The sequence below is a fragment of the Rhinatrema bivittatum genome, chromosome 1, assembly GCF_901001135.1.
Source record: "Rhinatrema bivittatum chromosome 1, aRhiBiv1.1, whole genome shotgun sequence".
Taxonomy (NCBI): Eukaryota; Metazoa; Chordata; class Amphibia; order Gymnophiona; family Rhinatrematidae; genus Rhinatrema; species Rhinatrema bivittatum.
Genome location: NC_042615.1, coordinates 807,953,338 through 807,969,045, shown reverse-complemented (window position 1 = coordinate 807,969,045; position 15,708 = coordinate 807,953,338). Strand labels below are relative to the sequence as shown.

The window sequence follows — 15,708 nt, the reverse complement described above, 5'->3', positions numbered from 1 at the left end:
AAATCCCACATAGAAACATAGAAATGATGGCAGAAGAAGACCAAACGGCCCATCCAGTCTGCCCAGCAAGCTTCACACTTTTTTTTTTCATCATACTTATCTGTTACTCTTGGCTCTTAGTAACCTTTGGTTCTATTTCCCTTCCACCCCCACCATTAATGTAGAGAGAAGTGTTGGAGCTGCATCTAAGTGAAATATCTAGCTTAATTAGTTAGGAGTAGTAACTGCCACAATAAGCAAGCTACACCCATGCTTATTTGTTTACCCAGACTATGTAATTCAGTCCATCTCACCTGTTGCAATTCATCGGAGCAGAATTAAACACCATAACGTCAAAAGCTTTCCTCCCAAATGACCGTGCACAGACACTCGCCTCGTTAGAAGGCTCTCTACGCGCACGGACGCAGGTGACAGCTCATCAATGTCTCACTCTTTTGGGTCACATGGCCTCCACAGTTCACGTCACTCCTATGGCCAGATTAGCCATGAGAGTCACTCAGTGGACACTCAGAAGGCAGTGGATACAAGCCATTCAACCACTGTCTTATCCAGTTCAAGTAACTCAACAACTACGGTCCTCGCTCCTATGGTGGACGAATGAAGACAACTTGCTCACAGGTCTACCTTTCCAACAATAGATTCCACAAGTGACATTAACTACAGATGCATTCACCTTCGGGTGGGGAGCACACATTGGACATCTGCAGACTCAAGGTACTTGGACAAAACTCGAAGCCACATTTCAGATAAATTTCCTAGAGCTTCGAGGTATACGTTATGCGCTGCATGCGTGCCTTTCCCACAAGACTGTTCTGATACAAACAGAAAACACAGTAGCCATGTGGTGCATAAACAAACAGGGAGGTACGGGCTCGTATCTCCTTTGTAAAGAAGCAGCACAAATTTGGAGCTGGGCCCTAATGCACTCAATGTTTCTCCGGGCCACTTATCTAGCAGGCATTCACAACATAGTGGCGGACCGCCTCAGTCATCAGTTCCAACCTCACGAGTGGTCCCTGGATCCCGTAGTAGCGGCCAGGATATTTCAACGTTGGGGTCAACCAACAGTAGACCTCTTTGCATCACAACTGAATTACAAAGTGGACAACTTTTGCTCCCTGCACAAGCAGAGAAGCCGCTTACCCAGGGCCGCCTTTGCTCGCCACTGGAATTCAGGCCTTCTATACGCGTATCCCCCGATACCGCTAATACCCAAGACTGTAGTGAAGCTACAACAGGACAAAGGGTCCATGATACTCATAGCCCCATATTGGCTTCAACAAGTATGGTTTCCAATACTCCTCAATCTCTCGATCAGAGACCCAATTCGCCTGGGCACAGCACCCACTCTCATAACTCAGGATCAGGGCAGGTTGCGTCATCCCAACCTTCAATCCCTATCCCTCACAGCATGGATGTTGAAAGCTTGATTCTGCAACCTCTCAATCTTTCAACTAATGTCTCTCAAGTGCTTGTAGCTTCACGCAAACCCTCCACACGAAAGAACTATCGTGCTAAGTGGAAAAGGTTTACCATGTGGTGCACACAAAACGGTATTGACCCTTTTTGCTGCACTACATCTTTATTAGACTATCTGTAGCACCTCTTAGACTCTGGTCTCCAGACCTCATCTGTAAGGGTACACTTAAGTGCAATCTCAGCTTATCACAATACCGTCGGGGATGCACCGATATCAGTGCAACCCCTCGTTAGTAGGTTTATGAGAGGTTTAATTCAACTTAAACCTCCACACCGACCACCAGTCACAGAATGGGACCTTAATGTAGTATTATCGAGGCTCATGCGTTCTCCTTTTGAACCCATGGATTCCTGTGATGATAAATTTCTTAATTGGAAGACTATATTCTTTTTTTTTTTTTAATTTTAAATTTTTATTGGCACTGTCCGTACATACAATCCAGTTACAGAAATCATCAATCCAACATATAAACAACTTACATTAACTTTTAAACTCAATCCATAAATGCCTCCATTTTCTTTTACCCCCATTCCACCCCCCCCCCCCCCTTTTCAACCCTACCCCCTTACACTTCCCCCTCCCTCCCTCCCTTGTTTCCTAGTAACTCTAGTTATGTAGTGCGGATCTACATTACTGTTCCGCCTGTTCATCCCCCTCCTATTCTCACAACATGTCCCCCTGGGTACCATGTCTCCCTTCCCCTGAAGTCTCCAATATAATGTTCCCCATTATCTGGCAGAGGGGTGTCAGACCCATTTCACAATGGTCCCATAGTCTTACAAGTCCTTATACCATCGCAGGTAAGGTTCCCAAATTGCAACATGTTTCTCTATCTTGTCGAGTTGCTGGGCCCGAAGATAGTGCCAATAGTGCATCTGCCAGAGCCTGTACGAGACCGTAAGCACTGTCGGCACCCATGTCGATCTCCAATGTGCCGCAACCTCCTGCCGCGCCGCACAGAGCACTTGATGAATTAAAATCCTGGTCCTCACGTTCCACGCGTCCGGGTAGGCAGATAACAAATACACCTCTGGCTTCATTGCCACAGAGATATGATCTACCATCTACCATCTGGTAGATCATATTTTGTATTTGTTGCCAAAATGGTACAATTTTAGGGCAAGACCACCAGATGTGGAGGAAAGAACCATCTTGACCACATTGCCTCCAGCAGCTTGCTCTTTGAGTAGGATACATTTTATGTAATTTAACAGGTGTCAGGTACCATCGGGTCAAAACTTTATAATTGGTCTCCAATATATTTGCAGAAATAGAGTTCTGGACTAAAAAACCAAAACATTGCTTCCATTGTGTATTAGTCCACTGTAGTTTTAACTCCTTGTCCCATTCTCGCCGATATCGGGCCTCCGGGGTATCCACTTCTGCTAATCAAATATATATATTAGAGATAGCACCCTTCGTTCCCGTTGGAGTACAACACATGGCCTCAAAGTTCGTCTTCTTCCGAAACACATCGCCTGCGTGGGACAAATCCCGCAAACAGTGCCGCAATTGTAAATAATAATAGTTCTCTGTGTCGGGGAGGTCATATTGTCTTTGTAAGTCTCGAAAAGGTAGAATTTGCTTGTCCTTTAGCAATTGTCCATATTGCCAAATCCCCCACCTTCCCCATCGATCAGCTGGACCCCCCTCACATGGTACCCAGTAATTATTTTTATATAAGCCAATAGGTAGCAAAGGTGTAATCAAACAGGATCCTGTTAAACGAGCTCTATTTTTCTGCCAGAGTTGCAAAGTTACCTGCGTAAAGGGATTAATCACCTCCTGAAACCTTGATTTCCTGGGCATCCCCCATATTCTGTGTGTTAAAGGTACCCCCCGCCATTGTCTTGTTCAATCCTTGCCCATAGCTTCAGTTCCTTGCCCCCCATCCATTCCGGAATGACCCGTAATTGGGCGGCTTGACATTACCGGCCAAAGTTAGGGTACCGCCAGACCCCCTTCCTCCCTAGGTTTATACAAAACCTGTCTAGTGATACGAGGTGGTCTCCTCCGCCAGATGAAGTGAAATATCTTAGCATGTAGCCTCCTCAGGAATTTAGTTGGTACCTCTATTAGCAACGTCTGAAACAAATAAAGCCACCGCGGCAGCACGTTCATTTTAACTGTCGCCACTCTCCCCAGCCAAGATAACCTATAGGGGCACCATATCTCTAGATCTTTAGCTGTTTTTGACATCAATGGCATATAGTTTAGAGAAAACAATTGTTTCCAATCTGCATGGAGCGTAATATCAAGATATTTCAACCCCTTTGTGGACCATTTGAATGGGAAGTGATCTTGAATTCTAAGTCTCTGGTCTTCCGTAAGTGTAAGGTTCAAAATCTCCGTTTTTGTCATATTGACCTTAAATCCCGAAATAGCGCTAAAGTGCTCCAATTCCTGTACCAAAATTGGCATGGTCACCTGTGGGTGTGCGATAGAGAATAAGACGTCATCTGCAAATAACGAAATCTTATATTGGTCTTCCCCACTTACAATGCCCTTAATATCCTTATTTTGCCGAACCCTAGCGGCAAAAGGTTCCATGAATAGCGCGAATAACAAAGGTGATAAGGGGCATCCCTGTCTCGTACCCCGTCCCAAAGCAAAGATGGGAGAATATTTTATTTATTTATTTATTTAATTTTATATACCGGCAACCGTTTGCACATCGTGCCGGTTTACAAGTAACTTACAACAAAAGATATATAGGCGTAGCCTTTACAGAGAACGGTGTATAACATAAACGCAGTAACAGAATAAATAACTAAATAACTAAAGGGAGGGATGGAGGGGGGTAGTCGAGACAATTGGGGGGGCAGGGGGAGGGTGTAAACAGACACAGGGGGATAAGATATGAATTGGGATTCGAGGGAGAAATATGTACACTTGTTATATACAAAATTGTATGAATCATTAGAAGGGGAGGGTATTGGGTGTAGGACCTGAACGGGGGATGTTGGAGAGAGATGAGGGTTGGGCTAGCATGTTAGTTGGTGGAGCTAATGAGGAAAGGGGGTATGCTTGGAGGAAAAGCCAGGTTTTGAGTTTCTTTTTGAAAGTAGGTGTGGAGGTTTCGGTACGTAGGTCAAGAGGCATAGAGTTCCAGAGGGAGGGGCCTGCAAGGGAAAGGGCTCTATTGGTGGTGGAGATGAGTCTAGTGGATTTTATGGAGGGAGGGATAAGGGTTCCACGGAGGGAAGCACGGGTGGGTCTTGTGGAGGTACGAGGGAGGAAGGGTGGGTTTAGCCAGTTGTAGTGTTCATTAGTAATACTTTTGTGGATGAGGGTGAGGGTCTTGTAAATAATTCGTGAGTGAATGGGAAGCCAGTGGAGATCAATGAGGGTGGGAGTGATGTGGTCTCTCTTATTGACATTGGTGAGGATGCGAGCAGTAGCGTTTTGGAGGAGTTGTAGAGGTTTGATGTGGGTAGAAGGGAGTCCAAGTAGGAGAGCATTACAGTAGTCAATCTTTGAAAAAATTATGGATTGGAGTACTGTACGGAAATCGGAAAAGTAGAGAAGGGGTTTGAGTTTTTTGAGGGTTTGTAGTTTGAAATAGCAGCTGCTAAGGATAGATTTGATATATGGTTTGAAGGTTAGTTGGTTATCAAGTATAACACCCAGGTTTCTTGTGTCAGAGAGAAGGTTGGAGGAATGTAGGGTGGAGAGAGTGGGTGTGGCTGCATGTCTAGAGGAGACGAGGAGGAGCTCAGTTTTTTGCGGATTGAGGGCTAGGTGCATGTCAGTGAGGAGCTGGTTTATTGAGGCGAGAATGGTGTTCCAGTTTTGGATAGCAGGGAGAACAGAGTTTTTGAAAGGGATGAGGATTTGCACATCATCCGCATAGATGAAATGTGTGATACCAAGGTTGGAGAGGAGGTTTGTAAGGGGGAGCATGTAAATATTAAATAAGGTGGAAGAGAGGGAGGATCCTTGGGGAACGCCACAGTCGAGATTAACAGGAGGGGATGTAAAATTGTCTGTGAGGACTGTGTAGGTACGGTTTTGGAGGAAGGACTTTATCCAAGAAAGAGCAGTACCTGAAATTCCTATACTGATAAGGGTGTTGATGAGAATGTTGTGATTTACGGTGTCGAAAGCGGCGGAAATATCTAGCATGGCAATGAGGTAGGAGTTACCGGCATCCATTCCTTTGATGATTGTATCTGTAAGGGAGAGGAGTAGGGATTCCGTACTAAGGTGTTTTCGGAAACCGTATTGTGTTGGTAGGAGTATATTGGATTGTTCTAGGTATTCAGAGAGACGGGAGTTTACTAGTTTCTCAATGACTTTGGAGAGGAAAGGGAGATTGGAGATAGGACGGAGGTTAGATAGATTGGAGGGATCAAGGGAGGGTTTTTTTAGAATGGGTTTGACCACAGCTTGTTTCAGTGAGTTAGGGACCAGGCCGTGTTCTAGGGAGCAGTTCACGATTTTGGAGAGTGTGGTGGCTATTGTTTTAGGAATAGCGAGGAGAAGTTTAGTTGGGATGGTTTCCGAGGGATGGGAGGAAGGTCTCATCTTTTTTAAGATGTTCTCTATTTCTAGAGTTGAGGAGGGTTCAAACGAAGGGAGGATGGTGGCTGTGTGTGGGGTGGGGGGGGTTATGCTGTTGGTGTTAGGGGAGTTTTTGGTATTAGGGGTGAACTTGGCAGTGATGTTGGATATTTTGTTCTTAAAGAAGAGGGCAATTTCATTGCATCGGGTCTGTGTGGAGGGGACTTGGGGTGTAGACATGTTGGGTTTGGTGAGGTTTGAGACTAGGGTGAATAGTGCCTTTGGGTTGAATTGGAGGTGGTGAATTTTTTTAGCATAATATTCTTTTTTGGTTGTTTGAATGGCGTTTCTATATGTGTGCATGAGTTGGTAATAGGTGGTTTTTGTGGCAGGAGAGGGGTGTTTGCGCCAGTGTCTTTCAGCTGCTCTAAGCTGGATTTTTTGGGTTTTGAGCGTATGGGTGTACCAGGGTTTTTTGGATGCTTTGGTTTGTGTGATTGTTTTTCGAATGATTGGGCATAGGTTGTTGGCGATTTTTTGGGTAGTTTCTGTCCAGGAGGATATGGCACTATCTGCTGACTCCAGGTCAATGTGATTTGGGATGTTGGAGCAAGCCGTTGCTAGGGTGTCTAGGGGGCAGGTTTTACGAAGTTGGAAGGATTTAGGCTGAGGGGGAGAGGAGATGGATGGGGTTTGTAGAGAGAGGGTTGTATTGATAATGGAGTGGTCAGACCAGGGGACAGGGAGGCATGTGGGGGGGTGGATGACGTTGATGAGTGAGTTGGTGAAAATAAGGTCGAGGGTATGACCGGCTTTGTGGGTTGGGGAGTGGATAAGTTGGGTGAGGCCCATTGCGTCTAAGGATGAGATGAAGGCTTCGCATGGTGGGGATTGTGGAGTGGAATCGACATGGAGGTTAAAATCGCCAAGGATTATCGTGGGGATGTCGGGGGGAGAGAGAGACGGTGAGGAATTCGATGAGGGGGGAGGGGTCTTTTTCTAGTAGACCAGGAGGGGTATAGATTAGGCAGATTTGTAGAGATTGCGATTTGAAAAAGCCTACTTCGTATTGATTGGGAATATTGCAGGTTTGTGGGGTGAGCTTGAATTCTCTTTTAGCTATGAGGAGTAGGCCCCCTCCTCTTTTCTTTTTGCGGGGAATAGAGAAAATGTCATAGGTTTCAGTAGGGAGTTGGTTAATGAGGGGGGTGTCACAGGGTTTAAACCAGGTTTCAGTTACTGCAAAAATTTCTGGTTTGGAGTCAGTTAAAGTATCGTGGAGGAGGTGAGTTTTTTGCTTCAGGGATTGGGCGTTAATGAGAAGGAGAGAAATGAGGGAGAGGGTGAGGGCTTGAGAGTTAGGAGATATGGGGATGGGGGTTAGACGCCTTTTTTGAGTGTTGTGTTGGCTGTAGGGGGGGAGGGATAGCTTTGAGGGGTATCTGAATAGGTAATTGGGGGGACAGAGGTAGTCGTGTGGAGGCATTATTGGATGGGGGGCAAGTAGATGTGTGTTGGGGAGAGAGACAGGTTGTGCGATGAGGGCACAGTAATGCTATTGAATAGATTAGTGCAATTGAGAACAGATGATTGCAAGTAGTTAAAGAGATGCAGTTTGGCAGATTAATGCAGTTGACAGCAGCTGGGTGCAAGTGAAGAGATAAATGCAATGGAACAGATGAATGCAATAGAACAGATGAATGCAATAGAACAGTTGAATGCAATAGAACAGTTGAATGCAATAGAACAGTTGAATGCAATAGAACAGTTGAATGCAATAGAACAGTTAAATGCATTTGAACAGATGAGTGCACTGGAAACAGATGAATGCAATTGAACAGATGAGTGCACTGGAAACAGATGAATGCTATTGAACAGATGAGTGCACTGGAAACAGATGAATGCAGGTAAGCTGATGAATGCAAGTGAACAGAGAAATGCAATAGTACAGGGAGGGTAGGCAATTAGGTAGAGTAGGTTATGAGATGCGGATACTGTAAAGTAATTTCCCCGAGACAGTCATTTGAAGGAGACACACTTACGTATTATACGCTTGAGGTGAAGGTAAAGTGTGTTGGAGGATTTATCTGGAGGAGCGGTCTATGTCCTGTCTTTCGTGAGCGTGGATTCTCTTGGGGCGTTTTCTTGTTTTCGAGATGACAGGTGCGGTGGCTCCAGGCTGGGTCCTCTTGGCTTTAGTCACGTTGCTGGGTCACGTTGCTGGGTACAGGTTGGGAGGTATGAGAGGATGCTGCTCGGGATGAGCGAGGGTCGACACGAAGGGGCGAAACAAAGGGGCAGGCCCCTTTGTTGCGCTCCTTCGTGCACGCGACGCCCGGCGCGCGACGCCATTGATTTTAATACATGCGCCATTTTAATACATGCGCCATTTTAATACATGCGCCATTTTAATATGCGCCATTGATTTTAATACATGCCTTAGGGGACAAGTACATGGCTGCAATCCACGTCCGAAAATTGTCTCCCATTCCCACCTTTCTTAATACTCTGAACAGGAAGTTCCAGTTTACTCTGTCGAATGCTTTTTCAGCATCCACCCCAATTAACACAGAAGGGCTATTTTGCATTCTCGCTGTCCATATTAAGTTAACCACTTTCCTAATATTATCACCAGCCTGTCTACCCGGGAAGAACCCCGCTTGATCCGGATGTATTAACTTAGGTATCACCATATTCAACCTAAGGGCTAATATTTTGGCTAATATCTTCAAATCCTCATTGAGTAAGGATATAGGTCTATAAGAGCTACACACAGTCTTATCCTTCCCCGGCTTAGGTATCACCGTTATGCCTGCTAGCTCCATTGAAGCCGGTACTGTGGTAGTAGTAAGCATATCATTATAGACCTCCTGTAAGCGTGGGACCAAAAGATCCTTAAATTTCTTATAGAAAAGGCCTGTAAATCCATCTAGGCCTGGTGCCTTATAGGGTTTAAGGCTTGTTATAGCATCCGCTATCTCCCCCCTAGTGATACGCATATCCAAGATCCGGACTTGTGCCTCTGTTAAGGCTGGCATCTGAATCTCCTGTAAGTATGCCTTAATCTGTTTGGACGGGTTCTGGGGCCCTGTCGAGTATAATTCAGTATAGAATTGCTTAAACCTGTTCCGGATGCCCTTGTTATCCAGTATATAGTTGCCTTGTGCGTCTTTAATTTTAAATATATTACTCTGGGCGATTTGTTGTTTTAATTGTCTCGCCAACCACCTACCTGGTTTATTTCCTTCTAGAAACTGTTCCTATCTAGCTTATCGAGTATTTCCCCATCTAGGAGGGCCCGTAGTTCATTTCTTTTTTTAATTTAAATCTCTTAGTGTGCGCCACCCACCATGCTGTTTATGCTTCCTTTCCAATCTCTCAATATCTATGAGCAGTTCCTCCTTGACTTTTCTAGTTTCTCTATGTTTAGCCGCTGCCTGAGCAATTAATTTCCCCGTACTACAGCCTTAAAACAGTCCCACACAGTCTTGGATGAAACCTCTCCATTGTTATTAAATTCAAAATACTCTTGAATATCTCGGGTTAAGGCTTTGCAAACATGGGTGTCTGCTAGTAGGCTGTTATTCAGTTTCCAGTATTGAGTCCCCAGTTCCTCCTTCACCAATCGAAAGGTGCCCTGAGTATTTGCATGGTCCGACCATGGTCTCAGAACAACCAATACACCAGGGCTTACTCCCCAACCACATGTCTATTCGTGAATAGGTCCCGTGTACTCTGGAAAAGGAGTAATCCCTATCCCTAGGGTGCTGCTGTCGCCAGATGTCCACCAGTCCCCAATGGTCCATGAGCAACCTCAGCCGTTCCCTATGCTCCTTGCTCCCCCCTCCAGGCCATTTACTGTGGTCCATATGTGGATTCAAAATAGTATTAAAATCACCGCCCATCAATAGGGCACCTTGAATGAACCCCCCTAGTTCTTGCTCTAACTGGGTAAAAAAAAGCCCCTTGATTTTGATTGGGGGCGTACACATTAATCAATGTAACCAGAAAATTATCAAGTTTAGCCACTACTGCTAAGTATCTACCTTGTCGGTCTTTTTTGCTCTCCAAAATTTCTACTCTCAGGTGCTTAGCGAACAAGATGGCCCCCCCCACCCCGTTTTTTTTCCTTTCCCCATTGGATGCTAGAAGAATATTAGGGAACTCCTTATCTCGGATTAATTTCTCATCTTTCCGTAGCAAATGAGTTTCCTGTACAAAGTAAATGGAAGCCTTCTGGGCCTTCGCATCCTTAAATAGTAGTTGGCGTTTCCTTGGATGGTTCAGACCTTTAACGTTTAGGGATACCAAACATATTTCAGCCATACTTGCTCAATAATAACAGGCCTTGGAATAGCTTCCCATCTAATGTTTCCTCCGCACCGTGTCTTGCTCTCCCTATTTTCTTAGAAAAGTTTGCCATGTACACACCCCTATGTCCCCCCCTCCCCTCCCCCCACCCCTAACCATTCGTAGTGAGGTACTCAGCCTCACCCACAACATAAAGGAGGATTAACGTCAGCCCGTGTAGCGTTTACCAAACAACTTAATAACTATATATAGCATATATTTGCCAATTCAGAAACTACCCCCCTCGGACCCCACCCCCCTCCAACTTTACATCCAGCACATACATATCATCCACTTGCAATCCCCCCCCCCCCCCCCCCCCCCCCCCCCCACTTTATATTGCAAAACTTTGCATCAGATTGTCTCTTCTTTGACCACCCGCGTCAATGTTCTCCTGCCCTATAAAGGTGCACACATCCAGAGCTCCTCAGGCTCCCATCATGTCTCAGTCCTCCGGGGCCCCTTGGCCCACGTTGGTTCCATCTTGTCTGCGTAAGCGTCTTCCTCCTTTTCCCACACGCTGCCAACGGGGGCCCCGGTCCACTTCTTACAGCTTGGATGCCTGCATCAAATCCTTTTATCTCTATTCCATGCCTTCTCAGGAACTTCTCCGCGTCGTCCGGTTGCTTAGCCACACAGGTGTCTCCGCTTACAGTAAACAATATACCAAATGGATATAGCCATCTATAGCGCACGTTTTCAGCCCGCAGGGTTTCAGTGACATTTTTCATTTCCCTGCGCTTCTGCAGGGTTACTGCCGACAGATCATTGTATATCTGGATCACCGCCCCACTCCATTTTATCAGTCTGAGCGTGCGTGCCTTAGCCATTATTAATTCTTTTACTGTAAAGGTATGCAGGCTGGCTATTATGTCTCTAGGTTTATTATTGGCAGGCTTACCTAAGATTCGGTGTGCTCTATCAATGGCTATGGTCTGTTCATAGGGTTTCTGGGCGTCAGTGCTGAGTATCGCTTTGCAAATGTCCTGCACCAGCTCTACATAATCAGTTGTCCCTTCCTGCTCTGGAATTCCGCGAATGCGGATGTTGCATCTCCGCTGCCTATTTTCCAAATCTTCCACTTTATTAAGCAGATCGATGTTAGCTTGATGTAGCAGCTGTAGTTCCTTAGAATGCTGCAGGATGGTTGAGGCCTGTTCATCTGCTCCCTGCTCCACCACGTGGAGCCTCTCGCCGATTTCCTCTACCTCTGTCCTCAGCGCCCCCATACTCTCTTTGATTTCCGCCTTCAGCGTTTGAATAATTTCCTTTTTGGCCTCCTGCAGCCAGGTTTTAATGTCATTCCCCTCTGATTTACTGCCATCGCTGGTCTCCGGTGTTTGCCCTGCACTCCGCGCAGCTCCGTCCACCATATTGTCTTCCCCTGCAGTCAGCAGCTCCGACGTGCTCGCGGCAGAGCTCCCGTAGGAGAACTCGGATAAATCTATAATTTTGCACCGAGTTGCCATTCTTCACTCCGAGATATGGGAGCACTTCAGGGTTTCTTTTTGAGCCGTTTCGCTAATTTTAAACTCTATTTTCCCCCGTAGCTACACGGAGCCCGGAGCTTACCCTGCCATTCGCCTCGGGTGACGTCACTTCCTCCGGAAGACGATATTCTTAATAGCCATCACATCTGCTAGAAGGGTTAGCGAGTTACAAGCACTTGTCACATACTAACCCTACGCAAAATTCCTGCATGACCTAGTGGTACTCCATACACACCCAAAATTTCTCCCCAAGGTAGTTACGGAATTCCACTTGAATCAATCCATCATCTTGCCTACTTTCTTCCCAAAACCGCACTCTCACCAAGGAGAGGGCGCTTTACACACCTTGGACTGTAAACGTGCGCTCACATATTACTTAGATCGCACTGCAACCCATAGGAAATCCACCCAGCTCTTTGTATCTTTTGATAAAAACAAACCTGGAAAAGCTGTGGGCAAACAAACTCTAACTGGCTTGCAGATTGTATAGAATTCTGTTATGAAAAAGCAGGTCTTCCTCTCCAAGGGCGAGTAAAGGCGCACTCAGTAAGAGCAATGTCAACCTCAGTAGCACACTATCGTTCAGTGCCAATAGCTGACATATGTAAAGCCACAACATGGAGTTCTCTTCACACCTTTGCAGCTCACTACTGCCTGGATAAGGAAGGAAGACAGGATTCAGCCTACGGACAATCTGTCTTAAAGAACTTGTTTCCAGTATGATCCCAACTCCTTCCACATCCAACCTTCTGTGATTTCAGGCTGCCTCATTTCTCCTAACAGTACACCAGTTGTTGAGCCTGTTGCACAAGTTGTACGCTGTTGGTCCAAATCAAGGATGGCTCAGCCTGTAACTTGCATCACCCATATGTGAGGACTAGCATCCTGCTTGTCCTGGGATAAAGCAAAATTGCTTACCTTGTAATAGGTGTTATCCCAGGACAGCAGGATGTAGTCCTCACGAAACCCACCCGCCACCCTGCGGAGTTGGGTCAGATACGTTTTATTATTTTATTTTTGGCTAAAGCTTATTGCTACAAACGAGACTGAAGGGAGACCCCTGTGGCTCAAGGGATCATGGCATGCCGGGCATGCTCAGTGGGCTCAGGATGCCAGTCAAAAGTTTCTAGAAACTTTGACAAAGTTTTCCGTGATAGGGTCCGTCAGTGTCATCACCCATATGTGAGGACTACATCCTGCTGTCCTGGGATAACACCTATTACAAGGTAAGCATTTTGCTTTACCTTCTAACCTGTCGGAGGCTGGCTTAAAAACCAACTCTGTTAGAGTTCATCTGAGTGTAGTTGGCTTATACCACCATGTTGTTGATGGTATGCCCATCTCTGTACAGCCTATAATTTCGGGACCTGGTTCAATTGAAGCCTCCCCTAAGGCCTTCCGCTGTGTCTTGCGACCTCAATGTGGTGCTCGCTCAGCTGATGAAAGCTCCCTTTGAGCCGCTGTGCTCCTGTGACCTGAAGTACCTGACCTGGGAGGTCATATTTTTGGTGGCAGCCACTTCAGCGCTCAAGGTCAGCGAGCTCCAGGCCTTAGTGACTTATCCACTTTACACTAAGTTTTTTCATGACAAGGTGGTTCTACATATGCACCCTGAGTTCCTGCCTAAGGTGGTGACGGATTTCCATCTTAACCAGTCAATTGTCCTGCCAACATTCTTTCCCAGGCCCCATTCGCACCAAGGCGAATGAGCACTGCACAGTGTGGATTGCAAGAGAGCCTTAGCCTTCTATCTGGAGTGGACAGAAGCCCATAGACAGTCCCCCCAACTTTTCATTTCTTTTGACAGGAATAGGTTGGGAGTTGATGCTGCCAAACAGACACTATCCAGTTGTCTAGCAGATTGCATCTCCTGCTGTTATGCCTAGATGGGACTGCATCTTGGGGTCATGTCAAGGCTCATTCTGTCTGGGCCATGGCAGCATCGATAGCCCACTTGTGAGCAGTTCCCATGGAGGAGATCTGGAAGGCTGCAATGTGGAGTTCTCTCCACACATTCGCTTCCCATTAACTGGATATGGATGGCTGAAATGAGAAGTAGGTTCAGCCAGTCTGTCCTCAGGAATTTCTTTGAGGTGCAGAACCCAACTCTTCTTGCCTAGGGTCCATTGTTTGGGTTCAGGCTGTCTCCCCCTCTGTTTCCAACAGCACCTGGTTGGTGTCTATTGGTCCCTTTTGTGTTGGGGAGCAGACTGTAGCTAGGGATTCACCCATGTGTGAGGACTACCATCCTGTTTGTCCTAGGAAACAGCAGAGTTGCTTACCTGTAACAGGTGCTCTCCTAGGACAGCAGAATTTTAGTCCTCACGAAACCTGCCCACCACTCTGTGGAGTTGTTTCTCCTATTTTTTGTTTTATTGTAATTCTGTGTTATGAGACTGAAGACAGACCCCGCATGGACGCGTGGTATAAGGCATAGTGGGCATGCTCAGTGTACCAAGTTAAATTTCTGGAAACTTTGACAGAACTTTTCCGTGCTGAGCTCCATCTGATGATTTCACCAATATGTGAGGTCTAATCCTGCTGTCGTAGGAGAACGCCTGTTACAGGTAAGCAACTCTGCTTTATCACAATCTCTCAAATTTACTGCTAGTGCTCTTCTTAATATTTCTAATATTGTGCAAAATAGCTTCTTTCTGAAGCTTGTTCAGTGTAATATATAGAGAAGAGCTTGGAAGTACTTTTTAATCAGGCGAGTGGTGCAAAATGAGTGGGACTGTTTCTGTATCTTTAGGCCACATTTTCTTGGTCTCTGATTACATCTCTTGGCACTTGATGAATCTTCTCTTCCTTCATGCCTAGTATAGAATAGTCACTTAGTACTGCCATTTATATTAGTAATGCTGTTTTTGTGGTTTTCTCCTTTACCATTATGTCTGGGTTTCTACCATCAAGCTTTTTATTTGTTAGTTTTGGCATAAATAATTATGCTGTATGAGTTATGCGAAGAATGTGTGTAAGAAAGAATGATAAGTATAAAGTAAGAAATTTGCAGTAGGAGTTGAGGGCAGAGCTTGGCTGGCCTCCATCAACCAACAGGGCATTCTACTTCCCTTGCTTGAAAACTTATGTACATCATTATCTTTAGATAATTGTTTTGTTGATTCAATAAAGACAGTCTGAATCTGAAAAGAATCCTGTTTTCCTCACTCTCAATATGGCTGTCAGGACTATGCAATACAGAAAATTATTTAAATCTCAGAGCTGTGAATCATGGTATCCTGAACAGTATACCACAGCAGCATTGGTTATATTGAAAGTGGACTGTATTTTGACAGACTTCTTAAAATGGTGGTTCTTTATCTCTCATACTCTTTGTTTTTGCAGTACATTATCTAATCACCAGAACAGCAGCCTTTCCTCTACCTCAGCATTGTCTTCAAGCACTTCACATGCAGTAGTAAGTCCAGTTTTCACCTTTCAAATTAGATTTTAATATAGATAACAATATGGTTGTGCTTTAAAATGATAGTTCTCCATAGTGTGGAATTTTTCTAGTCTGTCCCCTGTTGGAATATTTTCTCAAGTCCCAGTTTCTGTTGGTATAGAACACAGAGCTAACAGTTGCCCAGGGCGCCCTCGACACCCATCCCGTGGCAGCAGGGCCACAGCAGACATCATCCCACCACAAGCAAAGAGAAACCCTGGGGAGGCCCCATATTTTTTTACTCAGGGTGCCATTTATCCTAAAGCCAGCCCTGCTAGAACGTGAACAAAAAATGGGTAAAGCATTGCAATGAGCAGTCAGTGGAATTAGTGATTCTAAAGTAATACTGACTGACCTGGGGTGTAATGTATTATGTGGAATCATATTTGCTATTTTCCTTGTTTGAAAATTTTTTGTTGCTGTAGATCTTATGCAGACCA

At 45.5% G+C, this 15,708-nt stretch overlaps 1 protein-coding gene across 1 annotated transcript in view; it reads left to right on the top strand.

The window, feature by feature from the left end:
• Positions 1-15,708, top strand: part of UBAP2 (ubiquitin associated protein 2) — a 597,209-nt gene that overhangs the window by 441,811 nt on the left and 139,690 nt on the right. Inside the window, 1 exon segment of the mRNA XM_029581175.1 lies at positions 15,169-15,241. Within this exon segment, the coding sequence (XP_029437035.1) occupies positions 15,169-15,241 (73 nt within the window).